We start from the raw sequence: 16,173 nt of genomic DNA, 5'->3' as shown, positions 1-16,173 counted from the left end.
CTAAAAACTACCTATAATAACTTTACAGCGACGACAACATAGCCGATTGTTAACTGTGATTTTTTTTTTTATCAATTTGGAAATAAATATGCATTTTCAGTCCAGAAGCATTACGATATGAAAACTAAACTTGTTGTCACGTCCCTCTTGTTTTAGACCATTAATTCGGAAGCACTGTGGCAAAAGTCCAACTTTAGCACAAAAAGCGGAGGGTTGAGGGCTATATATATATATATATATATATATATATATATATATATATATATATATATATATATATATATATATATATGAAACAACTTGTTTTTCTTTTAATATGTATCTAGCGACGCCAACACATAGGACTAAGGCCTATGAAATTGAAGTTCCACTTGAATGATCCCTCTACAGATACTTCAAAGATCCCTGATTCAATATGGCACTTCCTAGTGCAAAAAACGCAGTCATAATGATAATTCACGAGAAAAAGACTTTTGTAACTTTGGGTATAGAGGCATGAAAATTCTGGTATGGGGTTCTCTGACATGTCGTATGTTATGGTGAAATTTTCATCAATGTGTTTTTTTTTCTTCTTGTTTAATTATTTACATTTCCTAACGCTATGACTTCGATGACAACTTTACACATAAAAAACTTATACATTTGTAATCACCATGGAAATTAGATTCTTTAAAGTATATATTATTATTAAACTACCAGGGTTTTCAGTTTCTCTTAAGACAGATCGCTCCTTGCTTCAATGTTTATTACCAAGAATGGTTGTATTCTTGAGCGAACAATATAGTTAGCCTATAGAAGAGCACAGCCTGCCTAGAATGAGAAAAATTTCAATGAACACAACAACTTATTTTGTATTTTCTTGGGGTATTCTACCTAATAATAGGACCAGAAGGATAAACTTAAATTCGAATGAACCCTCTCTTCTCATTCTAAAATCATACCTTTTGAAAAAAATAAGCAAACACATATCCATGATCATAATTATCGAGATGCTTTTGCAGTTCTGGATATAGAGGATAAAACTGCTGGAACGAAGTGCTTTGACATGCTGTATTTTAGGGTTCAACAGTAATCAACACAGGGCGTCTTCCTTCTTTTAAAATTATACAAATTTTCTGACGCTATTAACTTTGATAGGCAACTTTAAAATTGTCGAAATTTTATATTTGTCATCACCATGAAACTTAGGCTCTTTGAAGCATATAAGAAACTACCCTGGGTCTCGATTTCTCTAGAAATAGATCTCTCCTGACTTTTATGTTTATTACCATCGCCAGCTATATTACTGGGCGATTTACGGGAAATATAGTTAATACGTACAAGAACATACCTTTTAGACGAAAATATTTCAATAAACACAACAACATACTTTGTTTGTTTTTTTATTGAAAAATCTAATAACCTCTCTAAGAGCAACGTTTCAACAAACTAAATGCTGTTTTTAAACACTAAACACACGGTTATGCGCCATGTTAGAACATAACCATGTCAAGCAGAGAATGCCGTTTATTTTCTGTTTTCACCGCCCACCCATAGAAACGATATTATACATCACTTGAAGCCCAAGAATGCCATAAAAAAAAAACAATAGGCTTGGCCAAAGCAATAATGTTTCAATTCAAACTATCTTCAAACATAAAACAGTATAATTAACAGCCGACCCAATTTAAGTTCGATTTTTGTTAAACCTTATTTTGGTACTTGTCGGTTATTGGAAACACACCCAAAAAGTGAAGTTAGGTTAATCCTAATGAAATACGACAAAACATAATGATAAGGTAATACTTCAGAACCAAAATTATGGACACCTAAACTAGCCTCCACCCCCCCCCTAGCCACCCCTAATGTGCAAATGTATAAGTATGTGTAAAATATAGAATTCCAAAGCATTATATCATCCGTCACTTGTTTTTGTATTTATGAAACCGGTTTTCTGAGATGTAACCTAGGCGTAATTCTTGAATGTGTTTCGAATAACCGACAAGAACCCCTATTTTTACACTGAACTACGCATGCTGTATACATAAAAATCGTTAAAGCACATATGAAATAGCTTGACACTCTTATGTTAAAACCACGCAAGTCTAAGATTTCAGAACATCAGATATAACAGCGTTTTGTAATCATATTTAAGGAAAGTTGGTGAAAAAGCAGTTTTCTAGTTCGCTTCATTAGGGTTACATTCAGGCAAGGTTGTTAAAAAGACACCGTGGTGAGCGAGGCAAGGACATACAGTTGATTAAGGGTTTATAACAACAGGGAGCAGAGATAGCGATTCTACGCCGTGTATACCTAATAACAATACCCCTTGGTAAAGGAGCGGCTTTAGTAGTTATACTTCGGTAAGTAAAACACTTTTTTTTTCCTTTACTTTTTTAGGGTAGGACCAAGTTCAGTTGGTATACCTCCCGTCTCCATGCTGATACACTTAAATGCTTACCTGTAAGACAGAGACAACATCTTCTAGGACGTAAACTTTTATCTGATACTCCATAGGATGAATCTGGGAGAGAAAAGTTGCTAGTCGAAGTTGTTTGATTGCTCGACAACCAGGAAGACTTTCTCCAATAAGGGCAAAATAGTTTAAACTGTCAGACACAATATGACATTCCTGGGAATCCAAGTGAACATAAACGGGAGTATTAACCGTCTCTTCACCCAGGCTTACGACTTTCTGGAAAGATAGAGGAGGGATAATGAGATGCGACAGGTTGGAGTTAAATCATAAATCATTGACTTCCCTCACGTTCTTATTTTGTGAACACTTTCAGATAAATTACAAATAATGGCACGAGAAATTTTAGTCTGGGATGTAATTTATAGGGTACTTCCCTCAAAAAAGAGCAGCGATAAGGGGTTTAACTAGGCCCTCCCTTGTTTTATTGCAATCTGAAATGTCTTGCAGGAAACTATCAATGATCGTAAGAACATTGTTCCAAAGAAATGTGAGACAATAGGAACATGCTAAAATCAGTTTCATTGTGTTCTTCACATTTTTGCAACGTTATTCTTTTGGTGTAAAGATAAGGGAAAGTTAATGAGCAAACCTTCGGAAAAAAAAAATCAGATATCAGTTATCTATGACAGATAAGAAAGAATGATCTAACTTACATTAACTTTTTGGATTTTAAGGGAGCAGGATGAAAATTAGTAGATATAATATATATATATATATATATATATATATATATATATATATATATATATATATATATATATATATATATATATATATATATATATATATATATATATACTAGCTGTTGGGGTGGCGCTTCGCGCCACCCCAACACCTAGTTGGTGGGGGCACTTCGCGCCCCCCCCAAGCCCCCCCGCGCGCGTAAGTCGTTACGCGCCATATTAGTTACGCGCCATTGTAGTTGTGTCCCTATGTCCCACCTGTGAATATAGATAGATAGATATATATATATATATATATATATATATATATATATATATATATATATATATATATATATATATATATATATACATATATATATATATATATATATATATATATATATATTTTTAACTACGTAAAACTTGCGAATATACAACATTCTTTGCTGTCCCATTGTCTGTGCATATAAATAGATTGTCAGGTTTACCGACTCTTGAACATGCAACATATAATGGTCCATGGGAAAACAATCCGTATTCAGATCTATACCTCATGATTCTAATGATTGCCCTTGAGCTTTGTTGATGGTGATTGCTAATCGACCATTCCCTGAGTCGCCATCGTCATTTATATATCCCCCTGTGCACCCCGGCGTCCCCTTTGTAGTTATGTCCCTGTGTCCCGGTCGTCATTTATATTCCCTGTGTCCCGGTCGTCATTTGTATCCCGGTGTCCCGGTCTGTATATACATTCGTTTTTTAGTTTTGTTTTTCTCCTTTATTTTTTTCCTTTTTTCTTTTTTTTCTTTTTTAGTTTATTTAGATTTTTAGATTTTTTAGTTTTTTTTATTAGTTTTTAGTTTTTTTGTAGTTTTTACCATTTTTTTACTTTTTTATATTTATTAATATTTTTTTAGTTTTCTTTTTCTCTTATTTTTCAGTTTTTTCCTTTTTTTTAGTTTTTTCTTTTTTAGTTTTTAGTTTTTTTTTTGTTTTTTACCTTTTTTTAGTTTTTTTAGTTTTTTTAGTTTTTTAGCTTTTTTAGTTTTTTTATTAGTTTTTAGTTTTTTTTTAGTTTTTGCCTTTTTTTAGTTTTTTTAGTTTTTAGTTTTTTACCTTTTTTTAGTTTTTTTTAGTTTTTTAGCTTTTTTAGTTTTTTTTCTTTTTAGTTTTTTTTTGTAGTTTTTACCTTTTTTAGTTTTTTTTCTTCTTTTGTATTAGTGTGAAATAATTCAGACGTCATATGCGGACAAACACGACGTCACTCGACAGACAGACAGACAGACATAACCCACAAACAACTTATTTTTATATATATTTATTCATATTTTTTTAGTTTTCTTTTTCTCTTTTATTTTTCAGTTTTTTCCTTTTTTTTAGTTTTTTTCTTTTTTAGTTTTTAGTTTTTTTTAGTTTTTTACCTTTTTTTAGTTTTTTTTTAGTTTTTTTAGTTTTTTAGCCTTTTTAGTTTTTTTATTAGTTTTTATTTTTTTTGTAGTTTTTGCCTTTTTTTATTTTTTTCAGTTTTTTTTTTAGTTATTAGATTTTTACCTTTTTTTAGTTTTTTTTAGTTGTTTAGCTTTTTTAGTTTTTTTTTCTTTTTAGTTTTTTTTGTAGTTTTTACCTTTTTTAGTTTTTTTCTTCTTTTGTATTAGTGTGAAATAATTCAGACGTCATATGCGGACAAGCATGACGTCACCTGATCCACAGATCCACAGATCCACAGATCCACAGACAACTTATTTTTATATATATAGAAGATATATAATTGAGCAAAAATTGTGCATCTATTTATTTTTTCTCGAAAACCGCTCCGTATTTTTTCGGGAAAACTGGCATCCTGAGATATTAACGATATATAACGATATTGAGATAAACGATATAAATAGGTTATATAAGTTTGAAAAAATTTGTTAAGAGCCTTGGTTTTGGAAAAAAAAATTATGCAATGACGTTGTCACACTTGCCAGGCTTATGTGGAAAAACTGAAGATTTTCATGTATGGAGAAGTCTATTCAAAGATATTTGATTTTTACCAAAAGTCCGATTTCTAACAACGACTTCTACTAAGCTTCGAACTTCTTGCTTTCTTTTTTAAGATTTTTGAATTGTTGTAACCACTTGTCAGAACATATGCAAATATTTTTGAAATTTTGGAATATTTCGGAGAAAAATAATTTGGAATTTAGAAAAAAAAATTTGGAATAAGTATTGTGAAAATGGGTAGTAAATCTTCTAATCTAAAAACAAAAGGGCAAATTGCCAGAATAGGAGTAAATCCAAGGACGTATCTAGGATTTTCCCTGAAAGGGAGGGGGGAAACTTCAAAAAACGCATCAAAATTTGTTTTTATTCAATTTTGTTACATTTTTACGAGTCGAATAAAAGTTTCGAGGGGAGGGGTTTCAAACCCCTTCTGGATACGCCCTTGAGTGAAACATGAACTAAAGCACTGACAACTTACTGCAATCGGAGTATCGATCTTCCTGGCCATATTGTAACCAGATATTGGTGGCGATATTGACCGCTTTAAACTACGTATTCAATCGCAACTTTTGGCGCAAGCCTAAACTGAGACAAGACTTGATAATACTAATAGATTACTGTAAACTGATGATGCTTACCTCCCACACAGGACTTTCGTTCGGTCCTCTAGGACTGCTTAGCAATGTCAGGGACCAGCTACCGCTGTTATCTATAATTGCACTATGTTGAAACGTTATTACAACAGGCTTCTTCAGTTTCATGCCACCTGGGCCGCATGAAATCAGCGGACTTAGTAATGTTTGTTTCCCTGGAAGAAAATCGCCAATTAAAAAAAAAAGTATGATTCAAGGAGGTGGTGGGGGTGTCAAAGATCAATAGTCAGGTATGGCATTACTCATTGTTTTTTGTTTTTTTTTTATGTAGCAGTTTGCATTTAAATCATTTGAAATTTATCTGATTAGATCTTTATTTGAACAAACCATTTTAATTTATTGTTTAAGATTCACTTGACGAATGGCTTTTCCACATAGCTGCATTCAATTCTTTTACGTGTAATTAACAAAAAAAAAATAACAGAGGAGCCTAAAATAGAAATATATTTTGGTGGAGGGGAGGGTCTCTGTTAATTCCCTAGTTCAACATAATACTGTGTGAAGAGAAACGCCTTCCACCCAAAAAATGGCTACTTACACAAAAGCAAAAAACTTGCCATAGTGTAAAGTAAAAGCTCCTTTTCCATTTCAGAGGAATGGTTCCTTTCATTCACAGATGCTGCTGAAGGCTCCCGACGTTAGCAAATGACCCTAGGTAGCATTTGAGATCCTTCTAGGGGGAAACCAAATCTTCACGGTAGATAATAGATCTTATCAAGAATATGAATATGTTATTGCATATTTTAGAAAACTCGAGATTACACAGGGACGGTGGCCAAATTTTGTTCCAGGAAGACAAACAAGTATACAACAAAAGAGAAAAAGGTTGTACAAATATAGAACATGGGTAAATGATTATGTCAATGGCTCCTCTGATAAAGCCCGTCTTTTTAACGTTGTTAAAAAGTCCTGGCTAAGTGTTTGGCACGCTGGTTTGAGAATTATTTTTCCAAGGGGCACGGGTTCGTCCCTGGCCTAGCCAGTTATTTGGCTTGGGAAGGGGACCTGTGGCGTGACTCTGTAAGCTCAGCCAGAGTCGACCCAGCTTTAAATGGGTACCTGGAGAAATCTGGGGAAGGTAAGCAGGAAGGGTGGACGAAAGTACAGGATGGCTAATCCCCAGCCCCACCCCCCTCCCATTGCACTTCCTGGCTGAGGGACTAAGAAACGGAGATCAGCACCGCCGGTTTGGACCTTAAGGGTCTAGTGCCGTCGTACTTACTTACTTAATTGAAGTTTTAGGATTAAAGAATTCCACTGACTCTTTGCTTTATACAATCACAAGAATGCTCTCTAAAAATAACAACTAAGACTAATTAAATGACAAACCCTTTGTACTCACTCAGTACTAAATAATGTGTGTAACAGACAATTTGAATAAGGCGATTCTAAAATACGCTCAAGACTGTTCTCTATAATTTATCCATAAGCAATTAACTATAGCTTCTGGAGCACTTCTTAGTAGAATCTCCTTGTTTCCCCTTTTCAGAGGAAACGAGAAATCAAAACCAGCTACGAATCTTCTTGTTGAATTTCATTTATTTCTTACTGGTAAGATCTCGATTAGGGGCTACTGAGAACGGTACCTGTTAAGAAAATAATTCTTGCTTCATAATATACAGAATAATTATAGCTAACACATTTTGAGCGCAGCTCCACTGTACTTTGCCCCAACCCCTCCTAAGGCATAAAAATATATCCCAGATTATATATTTTCTATGCATACTGCCAATGCCGAGTTCCCATAAATTGAATCAATCATGACGAAACAAGAACCGGAAAAACAAAAGCGTCGGGTGGTTAAATGCATGAGAACACATAGTTGGGGCTAAATATTTACACATCATGGGGGAGGGGTAAAGTATAATGGAGCTGTAGTCAAATTGTGTTATCTACAATTATTTTTGTATATTATTAAGTAAGAATTTTCTTAACATGTTTCCTTCTCAATAGCCCCTAATCTTAGACTTTTACCTTGTTACTTGGTCAAATTGTCCTCTGAACGGATCAGATGTGCAACAACTAAAAACAAGGACTAATAAGAATAACGGGTATCAAAAGAAGGTAGAGTAATTTTAGGTTCAAAGAATGTACTCACTATCTAATCTTGGTCTATCTCGATCATCTGCTAATAAAGCTAAATACATGTCCTCCGTTCTGTTATTTGATAAAGCACCTTCTGGTATAGTTAGGGCTATCCCATAATCATGTAACTCAATACGGGCACCCGCAGATGTCACACTGCCCCATGCACACACACTTTGAACATCTTTGATGCCCGAGATTCCGGTGTCTGTGTCGTAAGGACTTGTAGAGCCAGCTAGGGGATAAAAAGTAAGAATAATTTTTGTCAAAAACCTAAAACTAATTATGTATTTACACTAAACAATTACAAACAATTATTTGAAACGTAAGGTGAGAGGACACAATTCGAGGCACCAAGAAAACAAAAACAAGGGAGCTGTTAAGAAAAAACGAACAAGGATAGATAACAATAAGAATGAGGTAATGGCACAAAGTAAGACCCTAACTGTAAACATATCTTAATCAAAATCAACTAAAAACGTAGCTTAATAAAAATATACATTTTGAGCTATTCTTAGGAAGTTAAATTTCTCTGGAAATGGTATTCAAATTTCTGGTACAAAACTGAGGCAGGGATTTAGCTCAGAAATACTCATTTTCATTCCTGTTCCACAAAAAAATACATTCTCTCTCGTTGTTTGGCTATTTCTGGCATTACAATTAATGCTACAATTGGTAAACTTAATCGCAACTGAGAATTGCATAATGATAGCTTTGTTCCACCTATCCACAATTTGATATTATTGTGGTTCCTTTTTTAATGCTACAATTGAGCAGCGGCGTAGTAAGGGGAAGGGACAGGGGTTTAGCTTCAGCATTTTTATTGGCAAAGGGGGAGGCAAAAGGGGTCTATATCCAAATAGTCAAGGGCATGGGCTATATAATAATTTTTTCTCCCAATTATTGGGGGGCATTTGTCCCCTTGCCCTCCCCCGAAACGACGTCCATGGGAAGGAGCATACTTGTCCGTGGATTCAGCTCCTGTTGGGTTACCACTCAGATAATATAAACTTAATATTTCACGAAATATAGGCCCAATTATGTTGTTAAGGGGCGGGGAGGAAAGAGGCGGGGCAAAAATTGCATTGCTTTTTTGATGCTAAAATTTTTCAAAATTAATACTACAATTGGTAAACTTAATCGCAGCTGAGAATTGCACAATGATAGCTTTGTTATACCTATCCACAGTTCGATATTAATGTTGTCCCTTTTTTGACACCAAAAAAATTAAAACTACTGAGATAAATCATACATTTGTGAAAATTTAATAGGAAGCTCTGATCCTCTACGTTTTATAATAAGATGATTATAAAAACCTAAAGAAGATAGGACATTACATAATAGCTATATACGAAACATTTTCCAGAGAATGCAGCAGGAAGTTATGTCGCTACTGCGATAAACTTACAAAAAATATCAGTCCCAAGATTTTCACTGTTCCCTAAAGAAGTTACAAAGATAAACTGTTTTCTGTTTCAAACAATAAAGCGAATCTGCCGAAAAAAAAACTAATTTTAACCTATGGAGAAAACTTGCTTCTAGTTTTTCTCATTTTAAGTATTCCGTAAGTTGCAATATATTCTCGAAGTTTTACAACTATTATTACTATTAAAAACTTTAATCTTTTGATTTTCTCTGTGAGGAAAAGCTCACATTTTTCATCCCTAAGAGAAGTAAAACTTTTTCTTAATATTAATTTCTGGAATAACACAAGCCATAACCCCTCTACTAAATACAATATTTTATCAATTTGGTTATAAGAACAATTATCATCTAAAATCACCAGTAGATTTTATGATAAGAAACTTTTCTACTTAACAAAAGAAGAGGAAATTACACCGGCCTAGACTATTGCATATTAGATTCGAAAAAAAAGAACTAGCAATAGATATACCTCAACTTTTATAGCTTAAACTAAACTAATACAACGAAGCATTATTTTGCGCATATTTATTAGAGAGATGAGGTTCCCCACAGAAGGTTCTTAATCTTGAGGCTCCTTTCTACCTTACCTCAACAGCGTCAGCTCATAGAAATGTGAGCGGGTTATATATATCTTTCAGACTCTAAGGGGGGGGGGACAAATTTGTTGTATTTTTTCAATGGATCTACCAAAAAAGGGTATTTTTCAAAATCTATGAGTGGGGGGGGGCAAACAAGTCTGGGAGACGAATGCTAACTGCCCTTCTCCTTAAAATCCAAGATCTTTGGTTTTATATATTAACCGAGTGCAAAAATATGGCCCAATTTTCAGAATTCGGGAGAAACTACATTCAGCGGGTTACCATGTCTGAATCCCCTCTTCCCTCAAACAAAACTTTCGACTCGTGAAAGCGTAACAAAAATGCATATACAAAATTCTTCATGCGTTTTTTAAATATTTAAGAACAGTTCGATAGTAAACTTGATTTTAAAAATGAAATTTTGATTTTTAATTGTTATCTGAATTTCTAAGTTATTAGCGAGTAACATTTTCAAATTGGATCGTCGGATCATTTCTGCATGAAGGAAAGTAAAACATTTTTTTTTCTGCAAAATGGAAACTGATTTCAGAAGAATTTTGTGCATTTGGTTTTACTTCAGTGTTTTAGAAAACCATGAGCCCAATAAAACACACATGGATAAGTTAAAAAATATATTCTTCCACTTTAAAAAAAAATTGCCCTTCCACCTAAATGATACACGCGTCTATGATAGACTTCTGCCGAAAATCAAAATTTGCCAAGCTAAGTCTTGTAAAGTATGGGAGAGAGTTTTTTTTTCAATTATGGAGTTTCGGTAACCCCAAGATTAGTGATGCCAGTAGAATAACATTTTGGATGGGCAAAATATGTTTTTCATTCCTAAGAGGGGGGAGGGGGGCAAATTAGTCATGTCTTCAATTTTTTAATGAAACTACCAATAACAGACATTGTTCGATGAAAATACAACCAGAAAAGGTAACTTAACCTAGGGTGCACATGCCTGACCATTGATTATTAAAACAATTGAAACAATTTTTGAAGGAGCTACTCAGATCATCCTTCGCAAAGTTTCCTATTTCTAGAATGTAAAAAAGGGACTCAGACATAAGACCAGTAAAACTGAAAGAGCCCCAATTCTTAGACCATGGGCATAGTTGCAAGAGGCACACTGCAATTGTAACCAACAGGCGACAGTTGCTTCTCACGGAGCCTCGGAGGCAAATGTCTTTGTTATAATAAGCCATGTAAACCTCCACGATTAATACATTTATTACTGCTTTCTCCGCAGAAGAAGGCGAGAATTATAGTAAAGTGTTTTTCATAACTTGGCAATAGCAAATCTGATAGAAAATAAGCCTTCTTCCCAGGCGAGGGAATTACTAGGGAAAAGAACAGACTCTCATACCTTCTTTTGCCAGAATAAGGCAAAATAAAAGGATAAGGAAAGGTCAATTTTATACATTTAATCTGATTTTTCCTAGCACCGATAGTTTTCACGCAGCACCCGCATTGAGGTTTTTTTTCTGTGGTGTTTCAGATAGAAAATAGGGATTTGTTGATATAGTTAAAAAAAAAATTAGAAAACAGTATGTTTAGCCGAGGCATGATGTAACTACCGAGCCTGTGTGTCTTAAACTCATTTTATTTCATTTCCATGTAAATAATGCGACCAAATAATCAGAATTAGAGCTCGTGGTTATAACATTGTGGTATTATCAGAGTTTATATTAGTTTATTCTAACAAAAATAATCAGGAAACGTCTTATACTCATTCAGTTTTTATTTATGTTTTAGACGAGAAATCTGGTACAGGGAAACTCGCTTCTGAAATAAACTCCTCCCCAATGAAAACTTGCTCCCAAAGATATACTTTTAGCTAATGTCCGCGGACCTCATCAAAATTGGCTAGCTTCTCCAGTTTGAACACGTTGGACTCGTACAACACGTAAGCAATAGAAAACCTTGGGCTGCATCTTTCAATTCAGCATAAATGATTTTAATTTACACTGTCTTTAAATATATAATTATATACCAACTATAATCAATTATGAAATAAACAGTATGGTTTAAATCAAGGCTGGTTGAACACTACCTGAAGAAGAAAAATAGACAATCAAAGCTTAGGGTATATTTTGGGCAAGAGATATACATCAATTTTATTCTTCAGTTCTATGAAAAAGGGTCTTCGGCTGTTTGAACCTGGTCCATCAGTGGAAAACTGCATTCATTAAAAAACATATCTAGCTTTTGACCTACAAGAGAGTAAAGGAGGGCATGGAAACCCCAAGTCAAGCTAGGATGAGACTATAAAAACAACTTTAAGCTTTTGGGATTTCTTTGGAGGTAGCCAAGGCATTTAAGGAAGGTTGGTTCTGCTATGAGTTGCAAGTAGTCGGCAAAAGGATATGCCTGTCGGTGAAAAACATTTTTTTTTTATTTTACAACAAAAAGATGAAAATTGTGACACAAAATTAAAATTTGGAAGACGTAATCTTTTTGTATTTCTGTCCCTGGAAAAAGCATAGGTGGATAAATTCAGAAAGATAGTAATAGGATCATAGTCACTGCCAAAAAAGATAGGTCTCTGGTTGTTAAAAGCTTTCGTCTTCATCGGAAATGTAACTTACTCGAAATATTGTTTGTACTGCTGAGACTTCCATCTGATAAAGACGACTTTGGCTTATTGCCTGAATTTGTCGAACTTGTCAAAAATGAACTCTGACCAGCTTGGTGACTAGAGCAGGAATGTGGAGTAGGCATTTGTGGGAGTTCATAAAGATGTTCAGATATAGAGGTGGGCGCACATTTAGCAGATGACAATCTGAATAAGAAAGGTTAAACGAAATTAGAAGCTTATTAAACAGAATCTCGATACACAAAACATAACGGTAAAATAAACTATGCACAAAAGATTTCATGTCCAAGACATTATTAGCGTAACGGAATTTCAAAAACAACTACATGGCAATGAAGATGGGCACCCATAAGCTGAATTTTAGGGATGGGGCTTACCTGGTCAAATTGGCACTTCCAATGCTGTATAATAGAAATCTCAAAACAAAAATATAAAAATACAAGGCAGCATCATTCAGCCAGGGGAGGGGGATGGCACCCCCTTTCCCCCTTATGGACACCCAGGGCAATGAACATTATATTAACGCCACCTACCATATTAATTAAAATCTTACTTAATTTGTTAAGCAATTCTAGGTAATATCTGAGCGAGTTTATGGCTTCCCATCTGATGTATAAGCGCCATTGACTTTTTGCAATTTTTTTACGACAACCGAAAAAAGTAGTAAAATTATGATACGTTTTATGTACTTAACACGACAGAGACGTAAAGCGGTATTCTTGACCTCTGAAGCTACTCATTATTTTGATACCATGTTTTATTTCTAAGTATTTTTTTGGGGGGAGGAGGCGTAGAAGAAAATTGCCCCTTATACTTTTTTGCCCCATAGATCGTGGCGTTTTCATTGAAAGATATCCTTTTTTGGCGTTAATCGAAAAAAAAATTGTCCCCTCTCGATTTTGAAAAATGTATTTTACCTCCCCTCCCAACATTTTCGTAAACAGACATTCCTGCTTGCGTTACACTAATATGTAGCAAACATATAAGAAGCCGTATCGGAAGCACCATGAATTGTTGGTACTTGCCTGTTAAGCGGAACGCACTCAACAAGTAAAGTTGGGTTAATTATAATGAATTATACCAAAACATGATGATATTGATACTTTAGAAACAAAATTATGGAAACAACGACAAAGATTTGTGGTAAGCAGGCCACACAGAATGCATTATAATAAATACCTAACCAAACCTAACTTAAACTAACCCCTAACCACTTCTATATGTTAAATATTTGATAAAAATATATATACATCGTAGTTTTCCTACTCAAAATAAGCATATCATAGCCGATCTAGGAAGAGAATCCGTTTCTGTTAGCTCTTACACAGCATAATTCTTGAATGCGTTCCGTTTAACAGACAAGTAACGAATTATTTGTTTTTACTCTATTTTCAGGAGATGGCCCCTTTCGGCTGATGCCCTATCAATTTTGAGTCCTTGGGGAAAGTGGTCCCACTGAGCCTTCCCCAGACGATGTCTTTATATATTTTTCACCAGATTGATTCAGAGAGGCAAGCGTTCTCAAATTTGCAGTTGTCCCAGTCGGTTTTTAGTCCTTGAACCAACATTTTGATTTGTGTTTTCCCAAGATTATATTATAAATTAATAGAAATCATAATTCTTTCGTCTTTTTTGCCTGAATTGGCATCAATCATAAAGAAGGAATAACGTTTGTAACAATAAGAAACCTATTCCATATTCATAACCAGCAATAAACAATAAAAATCATACAAGAAAAAAATAAATATAAAAAATTGTTGGACAAGATCCAGCCATGAATCGCATAACTGAATCACAGAAGTACCAGAATAAGTGTTCTTTTAAAATCTCTTCTGACATTAATTACTCACAAATCATATTGAAGAAGAGCAGAGAGTAAGGGGGTAAACACTGTCTGTCAAAGGTGTTTTCAACGTTATGCCTTCTAACCGCTAGACATATTCCTCGCTTTTCCAACTTGTACCTGGGCCTCCAAGCCTAAATCTAGTTTTACCCCTAGCATGGCTCAAACCCCAGACCAGACTTGGATGTAAATGAAAGAATTTAGTGCGCAACTCCTTAGTAAAAGGCAGCGAATGTATATAATCCAACAGTAATTAGGTGGCTAGTCAAACATGGTTACTATCTATTGTCAAGATTTCAATATGACAATTTTCAAAAGACTTACAAATCAGTTATTATTTATTTTTCTTATTCATTATGTGTAGAAAATTAAAGCTGACACTAGCATAAAAGATGTTAGAAATTTATTGGAGGTAGGCAGGGCTGAAGGCTAAATTTTGTCACTACAAGACGGTGCTAAGACGAGGATACTACTCTTTTCTTTATTTGCCAATTACAATCAAAACATATGATGATGCTTAGCGTATGGCATTATTTTATACGAAAATCAAACAGTCTACGCGATTTTAAGTGAAGACCCGGCCTTATATTGGCACAAGATCCCTTCATAATTGGCAGCAGTCAAATTCTAATTTTTGGCTGAAATGACTGCAACAGCTTTGGTACTTAGGAAGCTTCTGTATATGTATATGGGCTTTATTGTACACTAAGTTTTTTGCCTCACGGAAGTCATTTTACACCATTTTCTTAGAGAATTGGCAGCAAAAATCAAATTCCTCATGAATTGTTACATGTGTTTCCCTTTAGAAAGAAAGACAAATGATTTGAATTAAATATATCACTAATTTGCTAGTTTTTTTTTTAAGTCCTGACATCCCCCTGCGCCCAATACTAGTGATGAAATTTTGCAGACAAGCCTCTCATAGAAAAATGTATTTCCTGGTGTCCTCTAACAGGACCCTTGTCCTCTAACAAAACCTTGTCCTTATCCAAACTGTTCTGACGACTTCCATAAAGTTGCAGTTTTGTATATTAATGTGTATGTCTGTTACACACGAACGCTTGTAAATAAAAGTATTGCTTTTGCGAATTTGGTTCCTTTCTAATTAGTCTCCAAAGATATATGATATTGAAATTGAAATAATTTGTAGTCATATAATAGCCTCTGTCATAAGTTTTTTTGATGGTAAAAACAAACTCCAAATTTGATTCTCAACCTTATATTTTCATCTGGTCAAGCTTCTTGCCGAGAGTATACCTATCTTTTGCTATTTCATTTTTTAAGTTTTATATTTGATCCTCAGACGGAGTGAAACCTCCAACTTGGTCGTCTCCAGTTTTTTATAGATTGGCGATACTCTGACTCTACCTCCTTCCATCCTTACCCCGCAAAAAAGAAGAGAAATTGACCAGCTCCAGTAACGTATGACCTGAGACCAGGATAGATCCATATCTTGCATTAAATAAAAACAAGTCTTTTTCAATTGAAAATAAGGAACAATATTAAACTTATAATAAACAGAGATATTACCTATCTGAAGGAGATTGCCCCCACCTCAATACCTCGCTCTTTACGCCAAAGTTTTTTTTAATACTTTTAGAAAAGCTTTTTATTGTTCTAGTTAAGCGGTGTTTCATGAGTCTTTATTAAAGAATTGGGACAAAATTAAAACTTTAGAGCAAAGAGTGGTATGTTGAGGAGAGGGCAATCCCTTTCATGCACGTAATAATTTCTGTTCGTTTTATGTTTTAATGTTGCTCCTTACTTTAAATTAAAAAAAAAAATAATTTAATCTCTGATTGTTTTAAAATAATGTTAGGAAATCTGGCCCCACCTCCAAGGAGAAATCCCCCTCCCCAGGGAAATATCCTCTAGAAAATTCAA

The 16,173-nt window shown here is 34.3% G+C and overlaps 1 protein-coding gene across 2 annotated transcripts in view; it reads right to left on the bottom strand.

Annotated features, from left to right (window-relative positions):
• LOC136036141 (netrin receptor UNC5C-like) overlaps positions 1-16,173 on the bottom strand; it is a 111,876-nt gene that overhangs the window by 18,210 nt on the left and 77,493 nt on the right. For both annotated transcript variants that reach the window (XM_065718173.1, XM_065718174.1), the window contains 4 exons: positions 12,439-12,632; positions 7,861-8,082; positions 5,748-5,917; positions 2,441-2,674 (listed from right to left, as the gene is read on the bottom strand). In XM_065718173.1, coding sequence (XP_065574245.1) covers positions 2,441-2,674; positions 5,748-5,917; positions 7,861-8,082; positions 12,439-12,632 — 820 coding nt within the window. The remainder of the gene's footprint in view (positions 1-2,440; positions 2,675-5,747; positions 5,918-7,860; positions 8,083-12,438; positions 12,633-16,173) is intronic.

Source organism: Artemia franciscana, chromosome 15 (assembly GCF_032884065.1).
Source record: "Artemia franciscana chromosome 15, ASM3288406v1, whole genome shotgun sequence".
In the NCBI taxonomy this organism is placed as follows: domain Eukaryota; kingdom Metazoa; phylum Arthropoda; class Branchiopoda; order Anostraca; family Artemiidae; genus Artemia; species Artemia franciscana.
This window is presented reverse-complemented; position numbering and strand designations above follow the sequence as displayed.